Source organism: Zonotrichia albicollis, chromosome 16 (assembly GCF_047830755.1).
Source record: "Zonotrichia albicollis isolate bZonAlb1 chromosome 16, bZonAlb1.hap1, whole genome shotgun sequence".
Taxonomy (NCBI): Eukaryota; Metazoa; Chordata; class Aves; order Passeriformes; family Passerellidae; genus Zonotrichia; species Zonotrichia albicollis.
In genome coordinates this window covers 13,606,724-13,634,037 of record NC_133834.1, presented here as the reverse complement: position 1 = coordinate 13,634,037, position 27,314 = coordinate 13,606,724, and the positions used below count along the sequence as shown (strand labels likewise).

Genomic DNA, 27,314 nt, shown 5'->3' with positions numbered 1-27,314 from the left:
GGCAGGGTGCGGGCATGGCATGGGCAGTGCCCTGAGGGTACCCAGAGGATGTTCTGGGATGCAGGCAGTGCTCTGAGGGTACCCAGAGGATGCTCTGGGATGCAGGCAGTGCTCTGAGGGTACCCAGAGGATGCTCTGGGATGCCGGCAGTGCCATGAGGGTACAGAGAGGATGCTCTGGGAGGCAGGCAGTGCCATGAGGGTACCCAGAGGATGCTCTGGGAGGCACGCAGTGCACTGAGGGTACCCAGAGGATGCTCTGGGATGCAGGCAGTGCCATGAGGGTACAGAGAGGATGCTCTGGGAGGCACGCAGTGCTCTGAGGGTACCCAGAGGATGCTCTGGGAGGCACGCAGTGCACTGAGGGTACACCAGGAGGCTCGCGGGGTGCGGGCAGCGCGGGGCGGGCGCGCCCGGCGATGAGCTCACTGCAGTCTCGCCGCCCACGAGCGGCGGGGCTGGAGCCGCCGAGGGGCGGGGGCGGGCGGGGGCGGGCAGCGGAGCCGCCGCGTCTGCGGGAGCCGCCGCCGCCCCGCCGGGCCGCGCCGGGCAGCGCCGGGAAGCGCAGCGGGGAGCGCTCGGGAGCAGCCGGCACCGCCGAGCGCGGCGGCAGCGGGCGGGAGGAGCCGCCGGCACCGGCAGAGCCGCGCCCCGGGCCCCGCCAGCGGCCGCCCCGCCCGGCCCCGGGGGCGGCGGGCCCGGCACGGCCCGGCCATGCTCGGCCTGGACGTGTGCGAGGCCGGCGGGCAGCTGCTGGAGCTGCTCTGGCTGGCGCTGTGCTACCGAGGTGAGCGGCGGCGGCCGGGGGGCAGCGCCGGGGGGCACTGCCCGGGAGGGAGGGAGGGCGGGCATCGCTCCGGGTGCCAGTCCGTGAGCATCCCCCGGGTGCCCGGTGCATCCGTGAGAGAGCAGCACCCCGGGCCCGGGGGAACCGGGGCGTCCCACGGGGGAGATCCCCGCTGTCCCCGTCGCTGCCTGTGGCACCTGGCCCAGGCCACCCTGCCCTGCCACCCGCGGGCAGCCCCGAGTCCCGGGGTGGGCGCATCCATGGGCTGGGAGTGCCCCCAGGCTGCCGTGACAGCCGAGGGCAGGGCCGCGGGGGGGGCAGAGGGGCAGCAGGGCCACTGCTGTGTCCCCATCGCCGCCACTGCTGTGTCCCCATCGCTGTCCCTGCCCCGGGGACCCATCACTGCCACTGCCCTAGGGACCCACAGCTTGGCGAGACCGACCCCGAGTTTTGGCCCTGCGGCCGCGGGGCTGAGCAGGCAGTGTTCTCTGCCCCGTGCTGTATTCCCAGCGTGTGCCCCGGGATGGAGTTCCAGGGTTTTGGGGAGCTCAGTGCTAGCAGTCACAGGAGTGGGGTGATGATGCAATGGGCAGGGAGAGTCGGGGACTGTGGGGACATCACTCCTGCTTGTGCCCCCCGAGCAGTCTGGCAGCACCAGAGCCACCGGAGCTTCCATCCCAGCGATGCCTCTTTGCCCTGCAGCTGCTGCTGGTTTGGGTTTGGGGTGGGTTTGGGGCAGGAGGGTGCCCAGTGGGGCTGGAGGGGCTGCGGGGCAGTGACAGGGATTTCTCCGGGTGACACCAAGGGGCTCTGGGGGCTGGAGGGGTCTCCAAGCGCCCCCCAGAGCGAGCCCGCGGCGCAGGCACCAGCTCGCCCCGCTCCATGACCGTGCGGAATTCAGCCGGCGGCGACACCGCGGGTCTCAGCTGTGCCACCAGGCCTTGGGGACACCGAGCCCCGCAGCCTGGCCTCGGCTCCGGCAGGGCACCGGCCTGGCCTCCCCGCGGCATTCCCCTGCCACAGCCCAGCCACCCCCTGCCCAGCGGAGCCTCCGTGTCGGGGGCAGGGGGTGTCCCCGGGGTGTCCCCGGAGCTGCCACCGCCTGTCCCCCGCAGACATCATGGCTGACAAGGAGGGGGTGACGCTATCGCTGGAGGAGGAGGAGGAGGATGCCGACGTGGCCCTGGCGTACAAGACGCCGGAGAAGAAAAGCCTGCGGGAGATCCAGGAGCTGGACCCGGGGGATGAGAGCCTGCGGAAGTACAAGCAGGCGCTGCTGGGCGCCATCCCCGCTGCCGTGGGTAAGGCTGGGGCTGCGGGCGGCTTTGGGCACCCCGGCGGCCCCAGCGGGCTCGGGGAGCTCGGGCAGGGAGCGCCCCGTGGGGCATCCCCGGCGGGGAGGGCGCATCCCGGCTGGAATCGCCCGTGGGTGCCGCCCGTGCCCCCCACCCGCGCACAGAGCCCGGCATTCCCCGCCGACAGCGCCGGGGCCCGGGGACCCCGCAGTTGCCGTGGTTACGGGATCACCGCCGCAGTTTCCATAGGAACGGCTACAGGGAACCGGGAAATTCATGGGGATGACTGAGAGGAGCGAGCGGCGGGGGCGGGGGTGCAACACCGGGGTAGCACCGCTGCCGGGGGGACCAGACCGTGCCCCCATGGCCCCCACGGGCTCCCCACCCCGGGCCGGTGCTGCTCTGCACTGGGGGTGCCCGGGGAGCTCCGTGGGCCCAGCACCAGTGTCCATCCAGGAATGCATCCAGGAGGGTGCAGACTGGGGGGAGGGCTGGCACAGCAGCGGGGGCATGGGGGGGCACCGTGGTGTGTGTGAAAGCTGGGGCAGGGCAGGGTGGGCTGTGGGGTGAATGAGACCCGTGCCCAGCTCAAGGGGTGCGTTGGCTGCACGTGCTGCATCCTCATCCTCTGCTCCCCCTTGTTCAGCTCCTGAGCCAGGAAACGGTATCCCCTGGGAAATACTCATGTCAGGGTCCTTTAAACGTGATCTTACCCCAAAGGGCAGTGGTGGGGTGACCTGAGGTGCACCTGCCCTCGGTGCCCTGCCTGGCCCTCACTTGCTTTAACACCCCCACCACGGACACCGTGGCCCTTCCCACACAGCCATGAGCAGCTCCTTGGCTCTGTGGGATGGAGGTGATGGTGGGGCTGGCCATGGTGGGTAAGGTCTGGGCCCCATTGCTTGTCCCCAGATGCCAGCGTGCCCAACGTGCAGGTGACAAAGCTGACACTGATGTGCGAGCAGGCGCCAGGGCCCATCACCATGGACCTGACAGGTGAGCCTGGGGACACCTGGGAGGGGAGGAGGAGGAGAAGGGGGAGGAGGAAGAAGGGGTACTGGGCTGATGGACCATCTGCCTGTGCAGGAGACCTGGAGGAGCTGAGAGGCCGGGCCTTTGTGCTGAAGGAAGGGGTGGACTACAGAGTGAAGGTGTCCTTCAAGGTGAGGGGAGTGCGTGGTGCCCTGTGCCCCCTGGCTGGGCAAGGCCCTGCTGCCCCCACACCACAGGTTCCCCACCCTGAGGGGTCCTTGATACCCTGGGACCCTGCCCCACTGGGTCCCTCCTGCAACCCATGGGTCCCTGCTTGTCCCAGGGTCTCTGCCTTGGCACATCCTCTTCCACCCTTTACCCTTGGGGTCTGTGCCACTCTGGGGGTCTCTGTCCACCTTGAGCTCCCTCCTGGGTCACTGCCACCCTGGAAGTCCTTGTTGTCCCCATGGTTCCTGCCACCCCAGCATCCTCATTTCTCCCAGAGATCCCAGCAGTGCTGGTATCCAAGGGTGTCCTAGAGGTCCCTGCTCCTCCTGAGGGGGATCCCTGCCATCTCTGAGTCCCTGCCCCTCCTGGAGTTACCTGCCAGCCTGGAGTCCCTGCCACCTTTGATGCTGCTGAATTCTGACATCCTGGAAGATGTCAGGGTGCCAGGGGTCTCATGCCATGGGGACAGTCCCCAAGACCCCCCTGCCTTGTGCCCGCAGGTGAACAGGGAGATCGTCTGCGGGCTGCGCTGCCTGCACCTCACCTACCGCCGGGGCCGGCCCGGTGAGTGGGGCTGGGGGCTGGGGCGGGGGCTGGGGACCCCCACGGCATCCCGGCCCCGCTCACCCGTCCCTCTGTCCCCTCCCGGCCCAGTGGACCGCGACGTGTTCATGGTGGGCAGCTACGCGCCGCGGGCCGAGGAGTACGAGGTGGTGACGCCGGCGGAGGAGGCGCCGCGGGGGTGGCTGGCGCGGGGCTCCTACCGCGTCCGCTCGCTCGTCACCGACGACGACAAGGCCGAGCACCTGAGCTGGGAGTGGGGCCTGTGCATAAAGAAGGCTTGGGAGGACTGAGCCCGCCCCGCAGCCGCTCCCCCCGCGCCCGGGGCCCCGGGGCCGCCGTCCCGGCACCGCCGCGCTTGCCCCGGTCGCGTCAGGGGTTCGGGGGGGTCCCTTAGCGAGTGAGAGCCCGTGGTCGTGGTCTTCGCAACCAAAGTTATTTTTAATTGCTCTTTTTTTTTAAACCTCGACGCCCGCCTGGTCCTCACGGCGTGCCCATCGCTGGGGCCGGGGCTGTGACCCTGCCGTGGCGGTGCCGTGCCCGGTACCCGCCCGCTCGCAGGCTGTGCTCTTCCATCGCCATTAAACCCTACAGACTGGTCTCTTACTGGTGTCTCTGTGTCCCCACCGCCTATGCCTGTCGCCTGCTCCCTGTCCCCTGCTCCCTGTCCCCATCCCGCTGGCGGGGCCCGGTCTCCCTGGCGGGGACGAGCTCTGGAAAACGCCACCTGGTCCCGCTGCCTTATCGGCCGGGCCGGGCAGCCAGTAGCGGAGGGCCACGAGCCCCAGGGGACAGGCACAACCCGCCCCCAGGTCCCTTATCTGCGTCCTCCTCCCTGGACAACATCTCCAGCGCCGGCACCATGCGCGGCTGCGGGTCCCGGCTGGTTTGGCTGCTGGTGCTGTCGCTGGCCTGGCTGGGCCCGGCTTTGGGGGGCGAGGATGAGGATGAGGAGGTGATAGAAGAGGAGGAAAAGGAGAAGAAAGAGGATGAAGTGCTCTCAGATGAGATCAAGGAGGAGGACAATGTCCTGGTGCTCCACGAGCACAACTTTGCCCGTGCCCTGAGTGAGCACCAGCTGCTGCTGGTGGAGTTCTGTGAGTGCCCCCAGGGCGGGCAGGGCTGTGGGCAGGGCAGGGGTGGGGCAGGGAATGTGGGCAGGGGGATCGGCCTGGCTGAGTGTGGGCAGAACACGGACATGGACACAGGTACAGCAGGGTACAGGACCCAGGAGGGACAGGAGGTGGGGTGGGCAGGGGCAGGGCTGTGGGACAGAGGGACAAGAGCACAGGCCATGTGACAGGGCATGGGATGGGGACAGACACACGGAGCAGGCACACAGGCAGAGCGTGGGTGAGGGTGCTTAGCATGGGCATGGGACACAAGGTAAGGACACACGGTGTGGGTGTGGGACAGGGGCACTGGCTGGGGCCCAGTGGGCTCACACAGCCATTGGGCTGTCCCCACACCTGTCCCCGTTATCAATGCTGTCCCCTGCCCACAGACGCGCCGTGGTGTGGGCACTGCCAGCAGCTGGCGCCTGCCTTTGCCCAGGCAGCCACCGAGCTGAGGAACGAGTCCAGCCCAGCCCGGCTGGGCAAGGTGGATGCCACGGCACAGACAGCCCTGGCCACTGAGTTTGGCATCACCTCCTACCCCACTCTCAAGCTCTTCCGTGATGGCAACCGCACCCACCCCCTGGAATACACCGGTAGGGCTGAGGCTCCACACAGTGTCCCTGGCAGCCATCGAGGGGACACTGCCATGGGGCTGGGGAGGGTGGCAGGGGCCAATGGTCGATGGTGGCACTGTCCTTGTGGGTGTCACAGGGTGGTGATGGTGAGAGGGGTGGCCATGTCCTGGTGGTGATAACGGACAGGTGACAGTGTGATGTATGAGGTGGTGATGGTGGACAGTGTCACAGTGCTGTGGCGGGTGGCTGAGGTGGTGGCACAGGGAGGGGTGGCAGCCTGGAGAGGGGTGTCAGGTGACATCTGTGTGCCAGGCCGCAGGGACAGCCAGAGCATCGTGCTCTGGATGCAGCGCCGGGCGGGCCCCAGCGCCACGCTGCTGCAGGACACCGACACCGCCGCAGCCTTCATCGACTCCCGGGACCTGGTGGCCATCGGCTTCTTCAAGGTGGGCTGGGGCTGGCTGGGGCTGGACCACGGCCATGGCTGTGGCTGTGGCACTCACGGGTGGCTGTGCAGGACCTGAAGGGTGAGGCAGCCCAGGCGTTCTTTGAGGTGGCAGCTGAGATGGTGGACCTGACGTTCGGCGTGGCAGAGGCCGCTGAGCTCTTCCAGGCCTACGGGCTGTCAGCTGACACCGTTTGCCTGTTCAAGAAGGTGAGGGGGTGGCAGGGGCGTGGTGGGGCCATCCTGCCCTCCCCTCAGCCCTCACAAGCCCCTGCCCTGGCAGTTTGATGAGAAACAGACAAACTTCCCTGTGGACCCAGCACGGGGGCTGGACACGGCCGAGCTCACGCGGCTGCTCCGCGTCCACAGCCTGCAGCTGGTGATGGAGTTCACCAACGAGGTACAGCCCGTCCCCAGCCCTGCCACTGTCCCCTGAGGGCCACGGCTGCCCTGCCCTCATTGTCCTCCTCCTCCCCAGACCTCCAACCAGATCTTCAGTGCCAAGATCCCTCATCACATGCTGCTCTTCCTCAACAAGTCCTCACCGGAGCAGCTGTCGCTGCAGGACGGCTTCAGGGCAGCTGCCAGCGGCTTCAGGGGTGAGGTGAGGTGGCCCCATGAAAGGGACATGGACAGTGGCTTTGGGACTCCCCAGGCTCAGTGTCCCCTGCTCCCTGCCCAGGTGCTCTTTGTGGTAGTGGATGTAACCGGGCATGGCGCCAATGTCCTGTCCTTCTTTGGCATGAGTGCTGCTGATGCCCCCACCCTGCGCCTGGTGAGGATGAAGAACAACCGCAAGTACCAGATGGAGCAGGACAACTTCTCGGAGTCGGCCATCCGCACCTTCGTCCAGGGCGTGCTGGACGGCAAGGTCAAGGTGAGCCCGGCAGTACGATGGGCTCTGCCCTGTGGGGAGAGATGGGCTGTTGGCTCAGGAGCCCAAGGATGATGGATGGTTGTGTGGTGAACAGCAGGGACCTGTTTGCTGATGCTCCTGCTGCCAGGCTTGAGGATTTGGGGGTTTGTTATGGACAAGGGGGCAGGAGACTGCTGCCATGCAGACACACAGAGCTGGGATGGCAGCAGAGGGGAAGGTGTGGTCCAAAAGGCAGCACAGGAACACACCCCTGCCCCAGCCTGCACTGTGCCCCAGGGGGCTCTGGCACTGCTCAGCCCAGACTGTGGCTGTCCTGACTGTCCCCACAGCCTCGCCTGCTGAGTGCAGAGCCCCCTGAGGACTGGGACACACGGCCTGTTAAAGTCCTGGTGGGGAAGACCTTCGAGCAGGTGGCTTTCGATGAGACCAAGAACGTCTTTGTCAAGTTCTGTAAGTGCCACCCACGTCCCTGCCGTGGAGCTCAGCCCCTCCAGGACAGCCCCAGCCCTGTCCCAGCCCCCTGCTCAGTGTCCCCACCCCACAGATGCACCGTGGTGCCCCCACTGCCAGGCCATGGAGGCCGCCTGGGAGGAGCTGGCCGAGCGCTACAAGGACCACGAGGACATCGTCATCGCCAAGATGGACTCCACGGCCAACGAGCTGGAGAACATCACCATCCATGGCTACCCCACCCTGCACTACTTCCCTGCAGGGCCGGGCAGGAAGGTACGTGTGGGCACCGGTGGGGCCACCACACCTGGGGGACGGTGGCACCCTGAGCGCCCTCTGCTCCCATGGCTCCAGATGATTGAGTACAAGGGCAGCCGAGATGTGGAGACCTTCTCCAAGTTCCTGGAAAACGGGGGGACACTGCCTGAGGAGCCTCCGGTGAGTGAGGTTGGGGGCTGGGGGATGGATCCTGCAGGATGGGACAGGGACAGGGTCAGGCAGGGAGTGTGTGTCCCTCCATGCCTCACTGCCACCTTCTCCAGGTGACCAAGGCCCCTGGGAACGGCACGGGCAAGGAGGAGCCGAGTGCGCCGCGGACGGACGAATCCCGGGATGAGCTGTGAGCCCTGTCCTACTCAGGCATGTGCTATAAACCACTGGAAACAATGTGGGCTCTGCTCTGTGTCTGTGTCTATGTGCTGGGAGCACCCACCTGTCCTGGGCACACAGCAGGGCCTGTGTCCCCCTGGGGCAGCTGTGCCATTGCACTGAGCCTGGCAGCCCTGCAATGGCACCAGGTGGCCAAGGAGCTCTCCGTGCTGCACTGGTGGGGTTCAGGTGATGGGGGACCAGCTGGGGTCTCTCATTCATGACACAGCAGACCCAGGCAATCCCCAGGAGCTGCTGTCACAGCCAAGGCAGGCAACATGGGGTTCTACTGGCATGAAAGCCTGGCTTGTAGCCTCTGGCAACTCCAGCACTGTCCCCTCTCTGCTGAGCCATTCCTTCAGGGGCAGCATGTGGGTCCAGTTGGGCCAGGATGTGCTCAGCCACCCCTCCAGGGAGCTCAGAGCAGCTCCAGTCCCACCCTGTGCCCTTCACCAATCCTGCCCCATCCTCTGTCCATCCCAGAGGCTGCTGAGGGCCTGGGCCTGCTCCACAGGGAAGGAAAAAAAGCAGCAGGCAGTGGGATGTGGGGTTTTATTTCATTTTATCCAAGTACCTTTGAAAAGATCATTGTACAAGTCAGCACATGAGAATGCAGAGGAAATGCCGGGGCTGCACGGCCACTGTACATATTTACAGGGACCCCCCAGAAAAAAGGGGGGGACGGAAATCCCGGGCACGCCAACACCCTCACCAGACACACCACCATCAGAACCTCAAAAAACGGACTCAAACCCCTCGTGACAGTTCCCGGGCTGAAAACATTTGCAGATTTTGCTGGACTTCACCCAGTGCTTTAGGCAAGTCCAGCCCGTGTTTAAAGGCACTCGGTGAGGTGTACAACAGGCACAGCCCATCCTGGCACGGTGCCCTGGGCTCCTGGCAGTGCCACACTGCTGGGGCTGGGCTCTGAGCAGGGCAGTGCCACCCTGGGCCCCCGGGCTTTGGGGCCACCCCCTAAAGGAGCTGGCACAGAGCAGGGCCTGGGCTGGGCGAGGACAGGATGGGGGAGCACCAGCACAGCCCCAGCTTCCTTGCAGCTGAGTAACCCCAGGAGGCTTCCCAGGGCTGGGAACTGGCATCAACCACCCCCTGGTGCAGTGCCCTCCTGCTGCCTCCCCTGGGACACAGAAGCTGACAGAAGATGCAGGCTCATAAAGAGATGTATTTTGTCTTCCCCATTATGGCTCTCCTAAAGAGAGCCCTGCCTAAAGCCAGAGCTTGGCCCAGGGGTCTGGGCGTGTCTGCACCAGGCACAGAGGAGCCAGAGAAGCAATCCCTTCTCCATGGGGACACAGGGGACGCACAGGAGTGTGCAAGCTGTGGGATGCCAGCACCCAGCCTGCCACCCTGACTCTGTGGAAGCCCCCAACAGGCACTGACCCTTCTATCCCCTGGGGATTTACTCGGCTGCAAGGAAGCTCAGGAGGAGAAAACAAGACCCATCCTACCACGTCCAGCAGCTGAGCCTGCCCAGGGGGCCACAGGTGACTCCTTCCAAATGGCTCAATGATCTTCACAGCCCCTTTGGAGTGGGGTCACCCCTTCCAAGCCGGTGAGGTGAGGGCAGCTCTACCCTGTGGTGCTCCAGAGCCATCCATGCTGGGAGAGCAGGGCAGGGTGCCAGGAAAGCATGGAGCAGCCGAGTCTGATGGGTGGCTGTACACTTTGGGTGAGTTCTGCAGTACCTGTATGTTTTACATTTACATAAGAGCACTGTGACATTGGAAATATTTTCCTTTTATTACAATATATCAAAAATATGCAGCTTTAGTAAACAAGGTCATATTACACTTTCTAATGCACTGTACAATGCTACATTACACTTATATTCGGTATGGAGAGGGAGCCCAGGCTCCCACTGGCAGGTTTGTGGGGTGGAAGGGCATCCACTGCCATCCTGGAGCTTGCCCAGATCCGTGCTGAAGGCAGAGCTGCCGCCCTCTGCCCTGGGCTTGCCTGGTGCCCGTGGTGGCAGCTCTGCCCCAGGCCTTCTCCTCCGGTCCCAGAGTCCTTCACAGTCCTGTCCTCACTGCCCTGGAGCCTAATCAATCTTCTCCACCTTCCCAATGATCTTCTCTTCAAAGATGGGCAGGATGGTGTCATCCTCCCGCACCTCCTCGAAGACCACACCACAGTCGAACTCGTCGCTCACCTTCTTAAAGTAATACCTGAAACAAACAGAAATGGGGAAGGGGAGAGGGAAAAAAATGCAGATGAATGGTCATAGGGCACCATGATCCCCAAGCCTGGGTACAGCCCCTCCTTGGCTCTGAGCTCGTGGAGCACAGGAAGCTACTGCCCCAGACATGGAGGGCACTGAGGCCACACTCCTGCCCTGCCCTCAACAGTGACCACAGAAAGGGGTCAGGATCCATGTTAGCATGGTCAGGAGCTCCAGCCCTGAATCCAAGCCCATTCATGGCTCTCCCAAAAGCAGTGGACGAGGCATCTGTGCTGGTGGAGCATTTCTAGGCAGGCTTTCCCATGGCAGCTTCTACTTGGAAGTGGGAAATTGGAGAGCTCCACACCCCATGTCTGATGGCTTTAGGACCCTGGCAGGACCCAACCTCCCTGTCCTCACCAAAGGGAACTCTGAGAGGAGCAAAACCAGCTCTGAATTTAGAGGATCCCCACAGCATCACTGAGCATTGACTGCACCTGCCCAGGAACCCGTAGGGCAGCTCAGCAGCTCCTGCTGGAGGTGCAAACCATGATGCAGGACATTTCTGCTACAAAACCCAACCTCCCTCTCCCCTGTTAAGCTGCCTTTTCCCCAGCCCAGGTGCCCTGGCCATGCTGCCACATCCGCAGCACAGCATGCCCTGAGGAAACCTTCCTGACCCACCTCCACCCACCCTCCTGACCCACCCTCCCCTTTGTGGGGACAACTCCGCTGTGTCCCGGCAGTGACATCTGCCAGGGGTCACCAACAGCTGCTGGCAGGCTGGGAGCAGCCCTTACCTGTAGTTCCCTTTCTTGGTCAGCAGCTCCTTGAACTGTCCCAGGGTGACCACGCGGCCCTTGACCAGCGTGCGGTAGGGAATGGGCTCCCCACAGAAGTAATAGGCCACCACGATGTTCTCGCAGGGCTGCGCCGCGCCGCTGCCCGGCCTCTTCTGGGGCTTCAACCTGCTGGGAACACACACAGGGACCTGCTCAGGGCCAGCCAGGGCTCACAGCCATCCTGCTGGGCACCTGGCAGGGCTCGGGGCTGCTGGGTGAAGGAGCAGGTCAGGAATGCAGTGCAGTCCCTGAGCAGTGCCTGCTCCCAGCAGCTCTCTGGGCACACAGACACACACCAAGCTTGGTCAAGGAGCACTTGGAAAGGCTGAACGAGGCCAGGACACAGCTACAAAGAGGGTACACGTTCTAACTCAGCCCCCTGGTGCTGTCTCCAGGCTTTGGGAGGGTACAGCTCTCCTCACAGCATGGTTTGGGGAGTCACTGGCAGAGCAGCCCAGGCCAAGGCAGCAGAGCCAGGTCACCATCATCTCCATCACCATCTCACCATGCTCCTGGTGCCCACCTGCACACAGGGCATGAGCATGCAGACAGTGCCCAGACTGCTTGAGATTACTGTCACCATGGCCAGAACAGGATTTTCCAGGGGCCCACATCTGCAGGCTGGATGTTCCTGCACCCCACAGCTCCCCTGGGCACCTCTCCCAGGGTACCTGGAGGTCTGAGGGGATGGAGCTCCCAGCATGGCACGTCCTGGAGACTCTGCTGCCTGCCCTGTCCATGCAGGGTGCCAAGGCAGCTGCCATCCCCAAAACCTCAGTGACTTTACACCTCCTGTGTTTTCCCAGCTCTCAAAATGCTGGTCTGGTCTTTGCTTCCAGCCCACACACCAGGTTCAGCTTTGTGGTGCCATCACTAGACTGAAACTGTCAGCCCAGCCCTCACCCCATTTTCAGAGACAGACAAAAGCAACAATAATTCAGCTCAGGGTACTTTGCCCTTCTCAGAGCCTTTCATCTGGGGTGCTGAAAACGCTGCACAAACATTGGAGCAGCCTACACAAATTGGTACCTTGGCATGCATGGTCTGAGCCAGAGGCAGCCTTCCCTTTCAAAGTCACATAAAACACATTTGGCAGCTTAAAAAAAATATTTTAAAAGCACACTGGATAAAAAAAGATGATTTTGTATATACATGACTGGAAAGTTGCTGTAAAAACCATAGAATCTGCCAAGCACATGAGGTAATCGCAGTTTTGGAAATGACTCTGACCTTAACCTTTAAACAGTGGCTGGCGGGCAGAGCACCTTTTCATGGTGTGCCCACATAAACACTGGCACTGCAAACCAGCACCAGACACAGCCTTTCCTCCTCTTCCTACAGGCATGAGAGGTCTAAAGTTCAGCTGAACAATCTTCCGGGTGCCTGCTCTGCCTGGGAGAGCTTTGGCGAAGATGCAGCACCCTGAGAGGGAAGGGTCTGCTCCTGGTGCCAGCAGAGCTCCCCGAGCCTCTCCCATCCCTGCATCAAAATACAGGATGCCCTTTAGCTAGAAAAACATTAAGGAATTGAGTCATCCTTGGAAAAAAAAATATAAGCCATTTAAAGGGAAAATGGGTCATAAATTCAGGCAAATTCAGTGAATCCTGTGAGCCAGAAGTTAATTGAAGGGGCTTGGAAAACCTCAAAGTCCCTAAGCTTCTCTTAATCCTGGTAGAGACAAGCCATGACTAAGAGAGGGCTGCTGTGTGCCTGGGGACATGGGGACAAGGTGATGAGCCTGGAGCAGGAGCAGAGCTGCTTCCTCAGGGCTGCTGCTCTCCTTTGCCTGGGGAGATGGAGAGGACAGGACATCCCTGAGCTCTGCTGAGGCAGGAGCAAGAGGGGTCTGTGCCAGTGGCTGAAGTGTCCTTCCTTCTGCTGGGCACTTCACACCTGGGAGGCCATTCCTGAACGTACTCGGTGAGATGTGCCCTGAAAACAATGCCTGAAGCAATGCCCAAACATGATCTTGACAGACAAAGAGGGGAGACTGACCAGCCTTTAGCTCCCTAAAGGAGCTTTTTCCCCTTTTTGAAAATGGGGGCTATGCTTTCCCTTTTCCAGTCAGTGGGAACTTGTCCAGACTGCCATGACTTCTCAAATATGATGGACAGTGGCTCAGACACTTCATCCACCAGTGCCCTCAGGCCCTGTGGGTGGATTTCATCAGGTCCCGTGGACTTGTGCACCTTCAGGTTCTTTACATGGTCTCAAACCTCATTTTTCTCCTACTGTGGGTGGCTCTTTTCTCCCAGTCCCTGCCTCAGGTGCTGTGGTTGGAGCACTCAAAGCCATTGAGCAGCTCAGCCTTGTGCAAGCCCCAGGTAAGCAGCTCTCCCATTTCCTCCCAGACAGGGCCCACATTTCCCCAGTGCTCCTTTTATCACCAATGTATCAAGAGAAGATTTTCCTGCTGCTTCAATTCCATCAGCAGAACTCACACACACCCCAAACTGCAGCCATGGAGCTGTGGCAGGCTGAAGCAGAGCTGATGAATATGGAATCACTGACACAGTGATTACATTGTACATCCACTGACAATGTAATTTTCCAAGAGCTCCCCTTAGGAGAATGAAACAACACAACTCCACTTTCGTCATTGCCAAGAGATCTCCTGAGACTTTGGCTTGCACATAAAGGCCATCAGAGCGACTCTGAGCCCTGCCTCATTAAATCTGCCACCTGCACCCATCTCCTGGGTGTCAGCGTGACCCAGAAACACTGCCAGGTACCACACCCTGCCCCTTCTGAGATCACCTCCCACTGCTGTGTTTGTCACAAGCACAAAACACCATCCAGCAGGGAAACAGCAGCACTCATCCCTCTCACTGCATCTGCATCCCAGTCCTGACCCAAGCTGTGCATCCCACCAGGGCTGGGACAGGGAACCCTGTCTGGTCTGGTTTGCAGCACCAATCCAAGCTTGCTGTGATGCAAATGTGTTCAAACTCAACCCTGGGGCTGGAGAGCTCTGGAAAGCCCAAAATGCACCCAGCAGATGTTACCAACCACCAGTTCTGCTCCTCTTCCAATCCTGGGCCAACACAATTAATTCCAATTCATGCTAAATGTTCTCCTTGCTTGGAAAAAATCTTTTCTCTGAGGAGCTGGTATTAATTACTACAATCCAGCTGTGAAATGAGAGACTGAGGTACAGGAAATGGCTCAAAACCTGTCTGTCCATGGAAAAACCTGCTGGTCACTGGGACACCATTGCTGGGCACTGGTGTGCTGCTGGATCTGCAGGTCATTAGCACTGGATGGTCAATCCTGAATGGCCTGCCAGCAGCAGCCAGGTTGCTGTCTCAGAGATCAGGGTGAAATAGGGAAAGAAATGCTTTTTCTGGAGGAATATTTCCAATTCCCAGCACAGTGACTGCAGGTGCCTCACTGATTTTCAGTGGGGCAGTGCTGGGTGGGAGCAGGGCTGCTGGCAGGGGGCAGTTTGGTGAGAGGGCTGTGCCAGAGGGAGTGGCTGCAGAGCTGGAGAGCCGTGCTGGCAAGGCCAGTCTGGCTGCAGAAAGCGGCACAGAGTGCTCTCCACCCACAGCCAGCTCAACTGGAGCCTCAAGGACACCTCTGGGCTCACCTCCACCTCTCTGTGCTTCCCCAAGGCTATTGACAAACCTGGGACACTGGCTCCAATTTCCCAGAGCTCTCCAAAGCTCCTGACTGAAATAAATGGTGTTTTCATGGGAGTTTCAACTTTGTTCTCACTGAGCTGTGGGATCTATTTCAAGGTGGGCTCCTGGGCTAACCAGAGCAGGAGCTTTCTAAAAACTGCCAGCTCAGGTGTGCTGCAGCTGCAGCAGCCAATCCTACCAAAATCCAGCAGCAGAGAGATTTCAACATCCAGAAATCTGGCTCCCTGGGGACCACTGTATCCATTTTTGCCTGCTACTGGACACAGACACATTTACTTTTCATAAGCAGCTCCCCACTGGTGAATGTCACTCTGGTTTTCCAGGCCTGGGGGATCAGTGCATCACTGGGAGAAGAGCCAGACCTCATGGAGAGGCAGTGGAAGCAGAGCAGCCCAGCACTGGGACTGCTCAGCCCATCCTGCTGCTGGCATGCCTGGCATTTACCACACACCATGGGCTCCCTCTGTAAGCCACTCCTATAATACAGGCCAAATTAGTGTCAAAATATTAACTGCATAGCCCAGGCTGCTCTTTTCAAAGTGTGTGCAGGCATATCTGGGGAAGGTGCATGAATTTAGTACAACTATAAATGACTCTACTAATAAACCCCATCCAATTACACACGCCAAAGGTAGATCACATAAACTTGGCTTAACCTGGCTTGGGAAAGCCCTCTAATTACCTGGCCTTCAATCAATGCTCTGACATGAATACACAGAAATCTGCTACGTGGTCACTGCAAGCAAAAATAACTGCAGCCTGTCAATTAAGAGCTTCTTTTTAAAATTACATTTGTGTTTCTACCAGTCAGACCACAAAGTGTCAAGTTTTCAGAGGACAGCTGGAGAGCTGTGAAAGGTTTTTAATGGACAAAGTGCTTTTAGCTGTTAACAGTAATTATCTAGCACTTCCAAAACGCTTTTCACCAGAGAGCTCCATGTGCCTTGCAAATGATGTCTCCTGAAAGATAACACAGAGCAGGAAAATGAGCTCTGCAATAGCCATTAAGCTGAGTCACAGGAAGATGCAGTGACTTGGATATGGTCATGCAGAGTCAGAGCTGCAGGAGGACTCCAGCACAGAGCTCTTATCCAGAGGCCACCGGCAGCCTTTGCTGGAAGCTTGTGTGAGATGGAGATAAAGAGCACAGACAGATTTGTCTTCTGCACTTAATTCTGCTGCATCCTGATGAATTCTGCTCCTGCACCAAGCTCTGAAGTCATTGTGTGACTGTGAATGAGTGGAGAGCCAGCGAGCACCAGGGCAGAGAGCTGTCCCAGCCATGCCCCTTCTAGATGTGTTCCCTCTGCCAGCCCCTTCCCATCCAGCCACAGATCACAAGCCATGGCCTCAAGGTGGGTTTTGCCATTTGCACCATGTCAGAAGGACAGAGGAAGGCTTCTCTGACCTCTCTGCATGCTGCAGACCAGAGCAGAGGCCATGGCCATCCCTCAGAGCAGTCTCTCCCAGCCCTCCCACACAGAATCACACCATATCACCCTACCTTTGCTTAAGGGGGAGCTTTCCAGCCCTTTTCTCCTCCTCTTCCAACCTCCTGCGAGCTTCCTCCAGCTGGGTGAGAGGGTTGGGGGCCGGGTTGGGTGGCATGGTGGGGTCCTGGATGAAGGGGTGGGAGGGCTGGACGACGTTGCGGAGCTGGGCGCTGACCCAGGGGTGCACGGTCACCGGCCGCTCGATGGACAGGGGCCGCACCAGCTCGTGGGACAGCTGCTTCTTAGCACCTGAAGAGCTGCACACAAACACCAAGGGTTCACATGGGGCACTCAGATGCTCTGCACAGACACACAGACACTCCCAGATGGACCTGCTGCTGGATACAGGCACCACTGGGAAGCTCCCCACAGCACTGTGTTCAAGGGTGCGACACCAAAATCTAAAGGAGATTTTGAGCAAGTCCTGAGACCAACCCTGAAACAAACCCCACAGATAAATGTGAGGGCTCCCATCAATCCCATACATAAAATGAACTCAGGAAAGGCAGCTCCATCTTTTGTGGCATTCTCCCACAGGATGCCCTCCCCTGCCTACCATGTGCCATGTTAGCCAACTTGGAACCACGGCAACCTGGAGCTGCAACCTCCTGCCATGGCCAAGAGTTATCCTTCAGAAACAACAGCCCTCATAGCCCCCAAGTAATCCTCAGTCTCCCAAGGGTCTCCACCCTTGTGTGGTGGATTCTTGCCTTCCCAAGATGTCTGGGAGGAAGGCAGCCTGATGACACACCTCCCTTGTGCAGGGGATGCAATACAAGAGTGTTGTTATCCCTTGTTCTGCCAGCCCTTACCCATGGTTTGTTTTCTTATGCCTGCTGATCTCCTTCTCTCCTTCTATGATCCACTGAAGGATCTTCTGGTTTTTCTCCACATCTTCAGGAGATCCTGGCATCTCATAGTTGGCACCATCACTTTTCCCTGAATCAGTCTTCTTAACATTCCTTTTTGAGAGCAGACTTGCTTTCCCACTGCAAGAACAAAGCTTGGGACATTAGTGCTTTGCTTATGCCAACCATCAGAGGGGCAGAGGATGGACACATCTCTCTCCAGACATGGACACACCTATCTCCAGACATGGACACATCTAACTCCAGACATGGACACATCTATCTCCAGACATGTTCCACAGCTCTACTAAAGCTCAAACCACCCATACCACAGTTCAGGCTAAGAGTAAGACTGCCTAGACCTGGGCACAGCAACTTCTCTGCCCAACAACCTGTGGGGAGAGGAAGGCTCTCCTTTGGCCTCCTGCCATGAGAAGGGCTGTGTTAAATCCCCAGCTCTTTGCTCAGAGCAGGAGGTTGTCCATTGTCTGTCTCTCCCTGCCTGACCACTGCCTGAAACCCGGGTCCTTCCTATCACCCCCAAGTTCACTGATAGCCCAAACCCTGACTTGCCATGCACAGAGTTTGCTTCTCACCCTCAAGGTGAGAACAAGGCTTCTCCTCATGGTGGAAGATCACAAGCCCAGCCACCTCAACCACCACAGGCAGAGGGAAGCCAGGAAAGCCAACACTGTGGCTAGCCCTGTGGCTGCAGCAGAGGCTCCTGCAGGAACACCATGGCACACACAGCCACGTGCCCATGCTCAGGAGGCCATGCAGGATTCCTCTGTGCTGCCTGTCATTCCATGAGATTCCCACTGTCCTAATCATCCTCTTGCTTTACTGCACAGGACCTCGCTCCTGCATGGTCACTAAAAACACAGGAAAAACAACCTGAGCACCACAGAGGAGCAGCAGTCCCTCGGATAGCTTTGCTGATTTTTTTTGGAAAAAGCCTGGGGAGGAATTGCAGATCTACAAAGGCAGGGCAAGCTGACAACTTCTCTGCTTCTCCCAACATGAGGACTACTGGGTATCAAATGCAACTCCACAGCATCAGGTTCAGTGCAAATAAAATAATGCTGTTTTCTGCAGGTTGTCATTGACCCACAGACACAGTCATGGGGGGCTGGGGGAACAGAACACCAGCTGGGTTCAACAAAGAGTGAGAGAAGCCACCACAAGAGACTGCTGGCTGCCAAACAAGACCATTTGGATGCAAATCCTTGTCTTGTGAAGCTTCTAATTCAGGGACTGCCAGGAACTGGGAGTTTGTGCCAGAGGAAGGACAGCTCTGAGCGTGTCCTTTAAAAATCTCATTAAATATATGCTGTAGCTGCTGCTAGAAGGAAATCTTGTGTCTAGATGGGGCTTTGGGTTGGCCCAGCATGGCCATGCTCATCCCTGTTGAAGCACAACCCTTTCTCCATACAAGCATGGTGGATTTAAGTGCCTCTCCTTCCTGAAGAGCAGTTTGCTTTGGCTGCTCTGCACTCTGCCTCCCTCCTGCCATCCCAGAAAGCTGATCTTGACTGCTGCAGACCCAGAAAACCTGCTTCACTAACTGTCCCACCCCTGGTACACTGCAAAGAAACATCCCAAAGCCTCAGCCCTGGGGAGCCAGACACCCTCAGGGTGAGCACAGCTTTCCCTGTGGCTGCTCCATCCCCATCCCTCACCGTGGGCAGCCCTGAGCTGCACTCCCACCTCTGCAGTCACCCAGCAACAGGACCAGCAAAACCAGCCACAGAAAAGGAGCTCCCCCCTCTGCCTGCAGCATGGAGGGATGGAGGAATTCAAATGGCCAAGGCAATGCAGCCAAATGGCTTTTCTGGGCAGAGGGTGCCCTAGCCTGGAGAACATCCCCTTGGGACTGGCTGCAAGGGCAGCACTGCAGTGCCCACTGCTTTGTCAGGAAGAGAAAGGAGCCGTTCTGAATGGGTTCAGCCTTGCAACAAATGAGGTGGGGTTTTGTCCTCTCATAAACACCTTAAGAGAGCTGTTTCTATTGCCCAGACCTCAAGGCACAGCCCCAACACCCAGCTCCAGGTGCATGGAGAAGCAGACCAGCACCTGCAATTTCTAAGAATCTCCACTGCTTTAAGGAGCAGAAAATCTATTCTAGAACCAATAAAAATCCTGGTTAGAGAGTGTCTTTCAATACCAGATCAGAGATAAAAAGGACTCTATAAAGGTTATCAGGGCATATCCATTTCTGAAGGGGAAGAGCCCTCAAATGACATCCCAGCATAAGCTCCCACAGGAAGAGGCTGAGCTGCTGTTTCCCTGCCATGCTACAGCCTGTTCAGGGAAGAGTTTCCTACAGAAGTCATGGCTTTGGGAATCCCACTGGGTGCTCCTTGACTCACCTGTAGCCTAAAGAGTCCATGGGGACAGGGGCCATGCCCAAGTTTTCACTGTAGTTTCGTGACTTTGTTGCATAGTTATGAGAATCTACATTCCAAGCAAAGCTGTTCTGCACTCGCTGCGTGGCCTCAGCCTCGATCTGCTCTTTTGGTTTCATCATGCTGTGGTGGTGGATGTGGTGGTAGACATGTTTATGGTGGTATAAGTTAGCTGCATCCAGTTTCATTCCTGATTTTGTAGCGTGCTTGCCATGCCCTGGAGGAATTGTTCCCAGTGTCCCTGGCAGCTTTCCTAAGTGGCCACTTTCTGGGGACCGTGGCTTAGGAGAGTGACGGCCAGGTCCTGGAGATTGGCAGCCTGGGGTTTTCATCACACGCTGCACGTGCTCATCCAGGATGCTCTCGGGGTTCTCCTCATGGGCATCTCTCATCTGCATCCCAGCACAGCCCATCTCAGCATAGCGAGGAGCAAAGTGATGGAAGGCTTGGGCAGAAGGCATCTTGTGGCTCATGACTGAGGGACCAGAAGAGATATCTGCATCCTCACCTTCTTCTTCCTGCAAGAAACACAGGGACAATCAGAGAATGACAGCAGAGTGGTGGAAGGGGTCCCTAGTCCCACCTTTTCTTCCCACTGCTGCTAACCTTAGGCCAGGCCTGCTTTAATCCAGTCAGATCTTGATAACCTTTAAGATAATGGAGATCCACCATTCCTCTGGATGTCCCAGACTGACAGGATGCTCAAGCCAAGCCTGTGCAGTCTGGGTGCCACTGAGCAGAGCAGCTCAGGTCTCTGTATCTGCTGCTGGAGCCCCCATTAGCAATGTTCTCCACACACCACCCAAGGAGCTGTGCCAGGCAGCCCACACATCACAACCAGCCTTACAAACACAGCTGACAAGGATAACAACTCAACTGGAGCAGGCACAGCCTTACTCTAAGTCCCCTGAAGGTGGTTCTGCAACCACCAGCAGCAGAAACAAAACTTACCACAGAGTGTCTTCAGCTTCCTACGTGCCTTTGGTGAGGCACTGCTTCAAAGCCCATCAGATAAAGCCCACAGCTACAGGATATGCAGCAAATCAGTTCTGAGTCAGGTGAGACCAGGGGGGTTTTCTCACCCAAATGACTGTTTCACAAGGCAAAGCCAAGACAAGGCTTGTAACAGGAGGGAGCAAGTGAAGGTCGACAGCTGCATGAATGGTTTTGGAAATCAAACATTGATTTCTCCCGGGCATGCTAAGGCTGGAGTGAGACACTTGGTGCAGATAAAGAAATGGGTTGGAACTAACTGCTTGTTCCTGCAGCTCACACTGGTCTGGGACATGCTGCTAGTGACTCTTAAGTCCTTGCCAGGAAGAATTAAACTCCTCCATGCTGACAGCCACAGTTTTGATGCTGACAGACTACTTTATGCTCCAACACAAACTCAGGTATTTATGAAGTTTCTCTATTGGAAGTCAGGATTCCTATTTGTTTTAATTACACAAGCAGGATTCCAGTGAGTCCTTTAATCCTGCTCTTTTCCTCCTTTGGCCCAGTAAAGAAATCAGTTGCAGCCCAGGGTATCTCTGCCCTGCCAGATAAATGCATCTACAGGAAAACACTGACTCCCATCAGCTCTGCCTGTCAGATGCCATCACCCAGCACTTGCTAACCAGCTTCAAAGTCTCAGCTGCCAACCACACAGCAAGAGAGCAAATAACAGGCTTCCTCCCAGTGTCACACCTGGGGGTTCAGGCCTGAAGCAGGGAGAATGCTTTGTAAGCCTGGGGATGTGACACGATGCTGGTGTCTGGAGGGGACACAGCACTTGCAGATCACTCTGAGGAGCTTCAGAGGCACCTTTAATCTACAGCCACAGGCCACAGCTTGCCAGCCACCAGCCCTGGGCACTGAGCTCAGGGACAAGGCATGGTGAGGGATGTGCTGATTACATCCCTGCCACTGAGGAGAGCATTTATTGGCAGTTTGTGATACGCAGTGACACCCTCAGCACTTGGGAGGCTTTAGGAGCTGGTACCTCCCAGGTTTAAACATAACTGATGTGCAGGGCAGGAGCTGACCCTGGCACAGATCCCTGAGGAATGGCAGCATGTCCTTTCAGCTCAGCCCAGAGCTCTGGCAGTGCTGTCACACCTGAGCAGGGTGGCATGAGAGTGAGAACGTAGGCTGGTCCACCCAAATGGGTGCCTGGCTGCAAGGGATCCCTGGCTGATTTGGGAAACCCTCTGGCTGCCCAGAACTCCATTTTGCAGGTAATGTGGACTTTTGCTTCAAGACTGAGATCAGGATGAGCTAAAGGGAGAAAAGGCTCTCAGTTCATGTTAGCTCAGCTCATCTGTGTCACTGAGCAGATCAGGACCCCAGGCAGGACCGCAGGCAGGAGCAGTTGCCCCTGGGGTGGGTCTGTGGGGACCTGCCTTACCACCCCCAGCCTCAACCTCCCATCAAGCAGGAACACCCCAACAGTGACACAACAGCAGTGAATGAAGGAATTGGGGTGCTTATCCCAACCTGCTGTCTTTCCTTGAGCAGGACAACAGTTTGAGTCAAGGTTGTAGGAATCAATTCTGCTGAATCTTTTCACTGTGCTCAGGCTGCAGTGAGAAAAACAACACACGTGGTGTGGGCTCTGGAGCTTGTTCTGGGACCTTGCTGGGGTGAGCTGGGCAAGGCCTGGCAATGAGCTGGGCAAAGCTTGGTGGGGATCTGGGACCTGGAAATGAGCTTGGTGGAGATTTGGGCAAAGCTTGGCAGTGAGCTGGGCAGGGCCTGGCAAGAAGCTGGGAAGAGCTTGGCAGGGAGTTGGGCACAGCTGGGCAATGATGTTGGCACTGCCGGGCAGTGACCCTGGCACAGCCTGGTAGTGATGCAGGCACAGCCTGGCAGTGACCCTGGCACAGCTGGGCAGTGATGCTGGCACAGCCCAGCAGTGATGCTGGCACAGCTGAGCAGGGATGCTGGCACGGCCTGGCAGTGACCCTGGCACAGCCGGGCAGTGATGCTGGCACAGTCTGGCAGTGACCCTGGCACAGCCCAGTAGTGACCCTGGCACAGCCTGGCAATGAACCTGGCACAACCTGGCAGTGACCCTGGCACAGCCGGGCAGTGATGCTGGCACAGCCTGGCAATGACCCTGGCACAGCTGAGCAGGGATGCTGGCACAGCCTGGCAGTGGCCCTGGCACAGCCTGGCAGTGATGCTGGCTTGCACAGCTGGGCAGTGATGCTGGCACAGCCTGGCAGTGATGCTGGCACAGCCTGGCAGTGGCCCTGGTACAGCCCAGCAGTGACCCTGGCACAGCCCGGCAGTGACCTGGGCGGGCAGGTGGCACTCGGGCGGGCACGGAGCCCCGCTGCCATCGCCACTAGATGGTGCTTTGTTGACGCGCTATTGTCACCGAGCGGCTCCAGCAGCTCCCACGGGCAGAGCTGCAGCTCCAACTCCGCTGAGCGCTGAGCTATTTTTACTGCCAGCAGGGCTGGGGGTGCCCTTCCCTCTGAGCCAGGAGCCGAGAGCCGCACGGATGAGCCAGAGGCAGCGATTCCTCGCTGGAATCCTCCTCTGCCTCCCCCCGGTCCCACCCATCGGGCTGCTGCTGCTGGGAAGGGAAAACAGCTCTGCTGAGCACCAGAGCCCCTTCCATCATCATGCAAATGATCTCCAGTCAGGCAATGCTTCATGTTCAAATACTGAGAATCTCACTGGTGGCTTTGCTTCCCCCTGGCTTATTTTCCATTTGTTCAGTTCAGAGTGATCTGTAGGATCCAATACTGATCTCTGTGATAGCAGACTCCATTCATGGACACGAGGCTGAAGAGTCTCAAAAACAAATATGGGAACATGCACATCCTCTAATCCTCTCCCACGTTTCTCAGAATAATTAGTGAATTCAGCATTTGCTTTTTTGTAAAGCAAAAACCTGACAGTCTTTTCAGTAAAAAGCATTTGGCTTCCAATCAGATGCCTCCTCTCCTCTCAGTGTTACTGCACGATGAGGCTTTGAAAGGGAACCTGCAGGCTGCTCGTTAGAGGGGAGAAAAATTCTTTTCCCCTGGCTTTTGCAAAATATTTCCAGCTTCTCTGTTAGGCTGGTAACTGCCCAGTGTGACTAATGCTCATGGTTTTCTCTGTGCTGCTGTGCAGTGAGCCATGCAGACCTGGGAAGGGTTACCCTGCAGACCTGGTGCTCAGGTCACAGAAAAAAGCCCTGTGATCTATCAGGATTCCAGTTCTCCCTCTTGCTGATACCAGCAGCTCCTGCACCTTGAGTGCTGACCTAAAAAAGCTACAATTGCTTACTCTGAGTTTTTCCTGAATGGCTAATGCCAGATGCCAGCCAGTCAATGAAATACATTCTGGAGACAGCAAAGAGGTTTAATATATAGCATTAGTGGGAGTCCTGGGTTTAAAAATAGATTAAGTCACACAAAAATGTGTTTAAACAGACTTAAATATATTCTCTGGCACATAGGTATTTGCTGATTTTATGTTATTGCTACTGGCAGCTTCTTCAAGGAGGCAGAAGGGCTGGGATAATGTAATTTAGTGCAAGTGGGGGCTGCAACAGAGCCATGGGAGGAGGAGGAGGAGGAAGTGAGTTCTAGGACTGTGTTAGCAGAAAATGCTGCTGATTACACTGCCTTTGTCTAGAAAGCAATAACCACCAGACAGGAGAGCAGTGCAATTCCAGAAGAACAGGAATCTAATCCCAAAATAGCACCTGGCTGGCCTTTTCTGGCTGGATGCAGAGGTGGAGGGAGTTTGCTGGAAAACACCTGCAGAGGGATGGGACCTTACAGATCCTTCTGCCTTCCTCTGTTCTCTGCATTTGAAATGCAGATGCAGTTTAAAGCCAGCACTACAACCCACAGCTTTTTCCTGTTCAAAGAGCTACCAGATGAGCATTTTAAAATACTCCAACGGGGCTGAAGGTTCTTTCCTGGAGCCCCAGAAGCTGAACCTCCCTGAAAGCACAGAGCCAGCTGAGGCAGGCACCAACACCTCTGCTCTGAGGGAGGGCTGCAGGTTACAGAGCAGGTTACACTGAGCTAGTGATGCTCAGTAACACCATGGTGTCCTCTGGGATCTCTCCTCTGTCCCCACCACAAGATGTGCAGGTACCCATGAGATGCAGTGCCTCAGAAGAAAAGCTATGGTGTGTGAACACTGCTCAACAAGGGTCTCACACAGGGAATTCCAGATGACCAGGACCTCACTCTCTCCCTCCTGGAGCTTGTTGGGGAGCTAAAGGCCTTGCACATTTCCTATGGTTCATCTAACAAATCCTCAGGCTCTGGGGCCCCAGCAGCAGCAGGGCTCAGCACTCAGTGCCACTGCTTAGGTATCCCAGTGGAGTCAGTGTGTTTAATCTGCCCAGGAGAGTTGTTCACTGCCACACCTGACCACTTCCAAAATTACTAGGGTGTGCCAAGCAGAACCCTTTTGGCTGTGGTAGAAACAGCCTGATAGCAGACACAAACACCCCCAAGCATAACATCATGTGTCATCTGGTTACTGTTTGTGGGGGAAACAGGGAATCACAGAAGGTGAACCCCTCTACACAGTCCCCAGGGATTGCTCACAAACTCAGGAGAGCCAGGGTACCAAAGAAAGTGATAGAGAACATCCATAGCCCCAGAGTGATGGCAGAAATGGGCACTGCTGTGCCATGGCTGGCATTTTCACAGGGAGGGAGCACTGGAGCTCACAGAGCCCTGCATGGATGGGGGAACAGCACTGTGGAAGCTACAGGAGCCTCCAGGAGCCCTGTGCCACCGATGCCCACAGCAGTGGAGCAGGGAATTGGCCACCCCAGCTGCTTGCCCAGCAGCTGAAAGCTCCCAGTGGCGCAGGGTAAGCAGAGTGCCAGGCTGGCAGGGGAGATGAGGAGATCACTGACCGCTCGGACGCGTTTCAGGCGCTCCTCTAACTTCTCCTCTGCTTCACGTTCCTTCTGCACCTCCTCCAAACGGTTGATCAGCTCTGCAGCAAACTTCTCTGGCTCCACGTGGATATCCTTTGGCATTCGGTAGGTTCGCTGCAGGGAGAGCACAGCACAGGATCAGGGAGGAATCCCAGGTTTCTGGGGAGCCTCTGAGAACTGGAAATGCTGGTTGCTCTGCTGGGAGCTGGGGAGGACAGGCTGGCAGGCACTCAGCTGCAGCTCAGCACCTGGGGGCTTGGAAGCTGAGCCACTACCTCCACCAGTTCCTCAGCTGGCACCAGCTCCACACACCACCCTGTCACAGACATGTTTTATGAAAAATCCTTTCTTCAGGATTTTTTTCTCTTGAGAAGCTGAGAAGCTTCAAGAACAAAATGTAAACAATGATTATCTGTTGCTGTGGAATGCAACAGGTGCATCTTTGATTAGTCCATGTTACTTGTTTCTAATTAATGGCCAATCACAGTCAGCTGGCTTGAACTCTGAGCGTCAGGAGCTTTTGTTATCATTCCATTCTTTCTCCTTTGCTTTCTAGCCTTTTGATGAAATCCTTTCTTCTACTCTTTTAGTGTAGTTTTAATATATATATATATATATATATCATAAAATAATAAATCAAGCCTTCTGAAATAGGAGTCCTGGGTTTAAAAATAGATTTAAGTCACACAAAAATGTGTTTAAAGAGACTTAAGTATATTCTCTGGCACATAGATATTTGTTGATTTTATGGTGAAGTCAGATCCTCATCTCTTCCCTAGCCCTAAGACCCCTGTGAGCACCCCCACACCACCCCATCTAAGGGAAAGCTTTTCTGGAGCAGCAATTCAAAAAGCTCCTTTGAGCACCAAATTCCACTCAGGGATAGAAATGCCTGCTTTTCTCCCAGTGAACACATGGTCAACAGGAATATCCTTAAGGGGTGGCAAAAGGATGTACAGACCTTTCAACCTCTCAAACCCCCTGTTTATAGCAATTATGCTTTCAGTTTGGTAGAAGGGAGGACTCTGGTCCTCCTCTGGTCTGGTGCACACTTACTCAGTTTATTGCAGCAGAATCAGTGTGTGCCAGCCAATCTCTGCAAATCCAGCCCAAGGTCCCAATTCCCACAAAGCCTCCTCTCCTACAGGAGGATCCTACAGGATTGCATCTCAGCTTTTCAGAGCTGTGCAATGATTCCCTGCTTGCTTTATCAATACAGCACCTCACAAGCACTGAGGTGCCATTTTTTTGCCTGCTCTGGGTGAATAAATGAATATTTATGGCAGTTCAAGGACATTCTTGAATCATTATGATGAGTTACTTTGTCCCTAAATTCCTGGGTTCTGGGATAAGAAGTTTGTGTAGTGAAGTATGAAGCTATCAGCTGCTGCATTCTCCCCCTCATTTTTATCCTTTCTGTATTATTTTTTTAAAAGAGTAGAAAAAGTTAAATGACACAGCAGAGATAAAAATTTAATTTGTAGGAAAAATAGTTGGAAATTCAACAGCATAAAACTCTGCATTCAAATACTTCAATACTAACATGGGAGAAATATACACTCTATAAGACCAGAGACAAAATTAAATGTGAAGATGTGAGATAATTCATAGCAAAAGAACAAATGCAGCATCAGAAGCAGACACTGAGCTTGAAAACTTTAAAGGAGGATGAGAGACCACCCGAATTTATCCCAGGCCAGCCAGAAGATCAAAGCAGAACACTAAAATGCTGCTTTGCCTCAAAACCTGACAAAAGTATGCAAATCACATTGGCTTTTCTGTCTTTGCCAGCTGGAAGGCAGGGAAGAAAACCAGAGGCAGCAAGAACCCACTGATGGCACCGAGGAGCTGAAGACTTTTCATGACACCCCAGTTGGGCTGCAGAGGTCCCAGTTACAGCACTGCTTGTTCTGTTTGCCAAGAGGGAAGGGTCTTGCTCAGCCTGCCAGCAAATCTCAATCCCACTGACCCATCTGAGCTGGGAACAGCCCCAGGCAACCATTCCCTTAATCCTTGCAGCCACTGGAGAGGGCACAACATGAAGGAGGAGATGTC

At 56.7% G+C, this 27,314-nt stretch overlaps 3 protein-coding genes across 8 annotated transcripts in view; 2 read left to right on the top strand and 1 right to left on the bottom strand.

The window, feature by feature from the left end:
- Positions 1-450: 450 nt before the first annotated feature.
- ARHGDIG (Rho GDP dissociation inhibitor gamma) lies at positions 451-4,448 on the top strand. 2 transcript variants are annotated; one of them, XM_074552695.1, is made up of 6 exons: positions 454-786; positions 1,902-2,087; positions 2,994-3,077; positions 3,168-3,244; positions 3,782-3,845; positions 3,936-4,448. In XM_074552695.1, the coding sequence occupies exons 1-6, from the start codon at positions 714-716 to the stop codon at positions 4,133-4,135; spliced, it is 684 nt and encodes a 227-aa protein (XP_074408796.1). In that variant the 5' UTR covers positions 454-713; the 3' UTR covers positions 4,136-4,448. The 2 variants fall into 2 exon arrangements, with proteins under 2 accessions (XP_074408797.1, XP_074408796.1); XM_074552696.1 differs by having other exon boundaries at positions 451-786; positions 2,994-3,244.
- A 151-nt stretch (positions 4,449-4,599) lies between these two features.
- Positions 4,600-9,107, top strand: PDIA2 (protein disulfide isomerase family A member 2). The gene is made up of 11 exons (XM_026796480.2): positions 4,600-4,939; positions 5,347-5,553; positions 5,848-5,981; positions 6,053-6,190; positions 6,264-6,380; positions 6,459-6,584; positions 6,663-6,857; positions 7,187-7,307; positions 7,402-7,583; positions 7,662-7,745; positions 7,850-9,107. The coding sequence occupies exons 1-11, from the start codon at positions 4,705-4,707 to the stop codon at positions 7,928-7,930; spliced, it is 1,620 nt and encodes a 539-aa protein (XP_026652281.2). The 5' UTR covers positions 4,600-4,704; the 3' UTR covers positions 7,931-9,107.
- AXIN1 (axin 1) overlaps positions 8,557-27,314 on the bottom strand; it is an 84,905-nt gene continuing 66,147 nt past the window's right edge. For 4 of the 5 annotated variants that reach the window (XM_026796478.2, XM_005492098.4, XM_026796479.2 and 1 more), the window contains 6 exons: positions 25,236-25,373; positions 19,334-19,887; positions 16,929-17,105; positions 16,128-16,373; positions 10,938-11,108; positions 8,558-10,144 (listed from right to left, as the gene is read on the bottom strand). In XM_026796478.2, coding sequence (XP_026652279.1) covers positions 10,018-10,144; positions 10,938-11,108; positions 16,128-16,373; positions 16,929-17,105; positions 19,334-19,887; positions 25,236-25,373 — 1,413 coding nt within the window. In that variant the 3' untranslated portion in view covers positions 8,558-10,017. Of the gene's footprint in view, positions 10,145-10,937; positions 11,109-16,127; positions 16,374-16,928; positions 17,106-19,333; positions 19,888-25,235; positions 25,374-27,314 lie in introns of all 5 variants that reach the window. The other variant, XM_074552681.1, reaches the window with a different exon arrangement.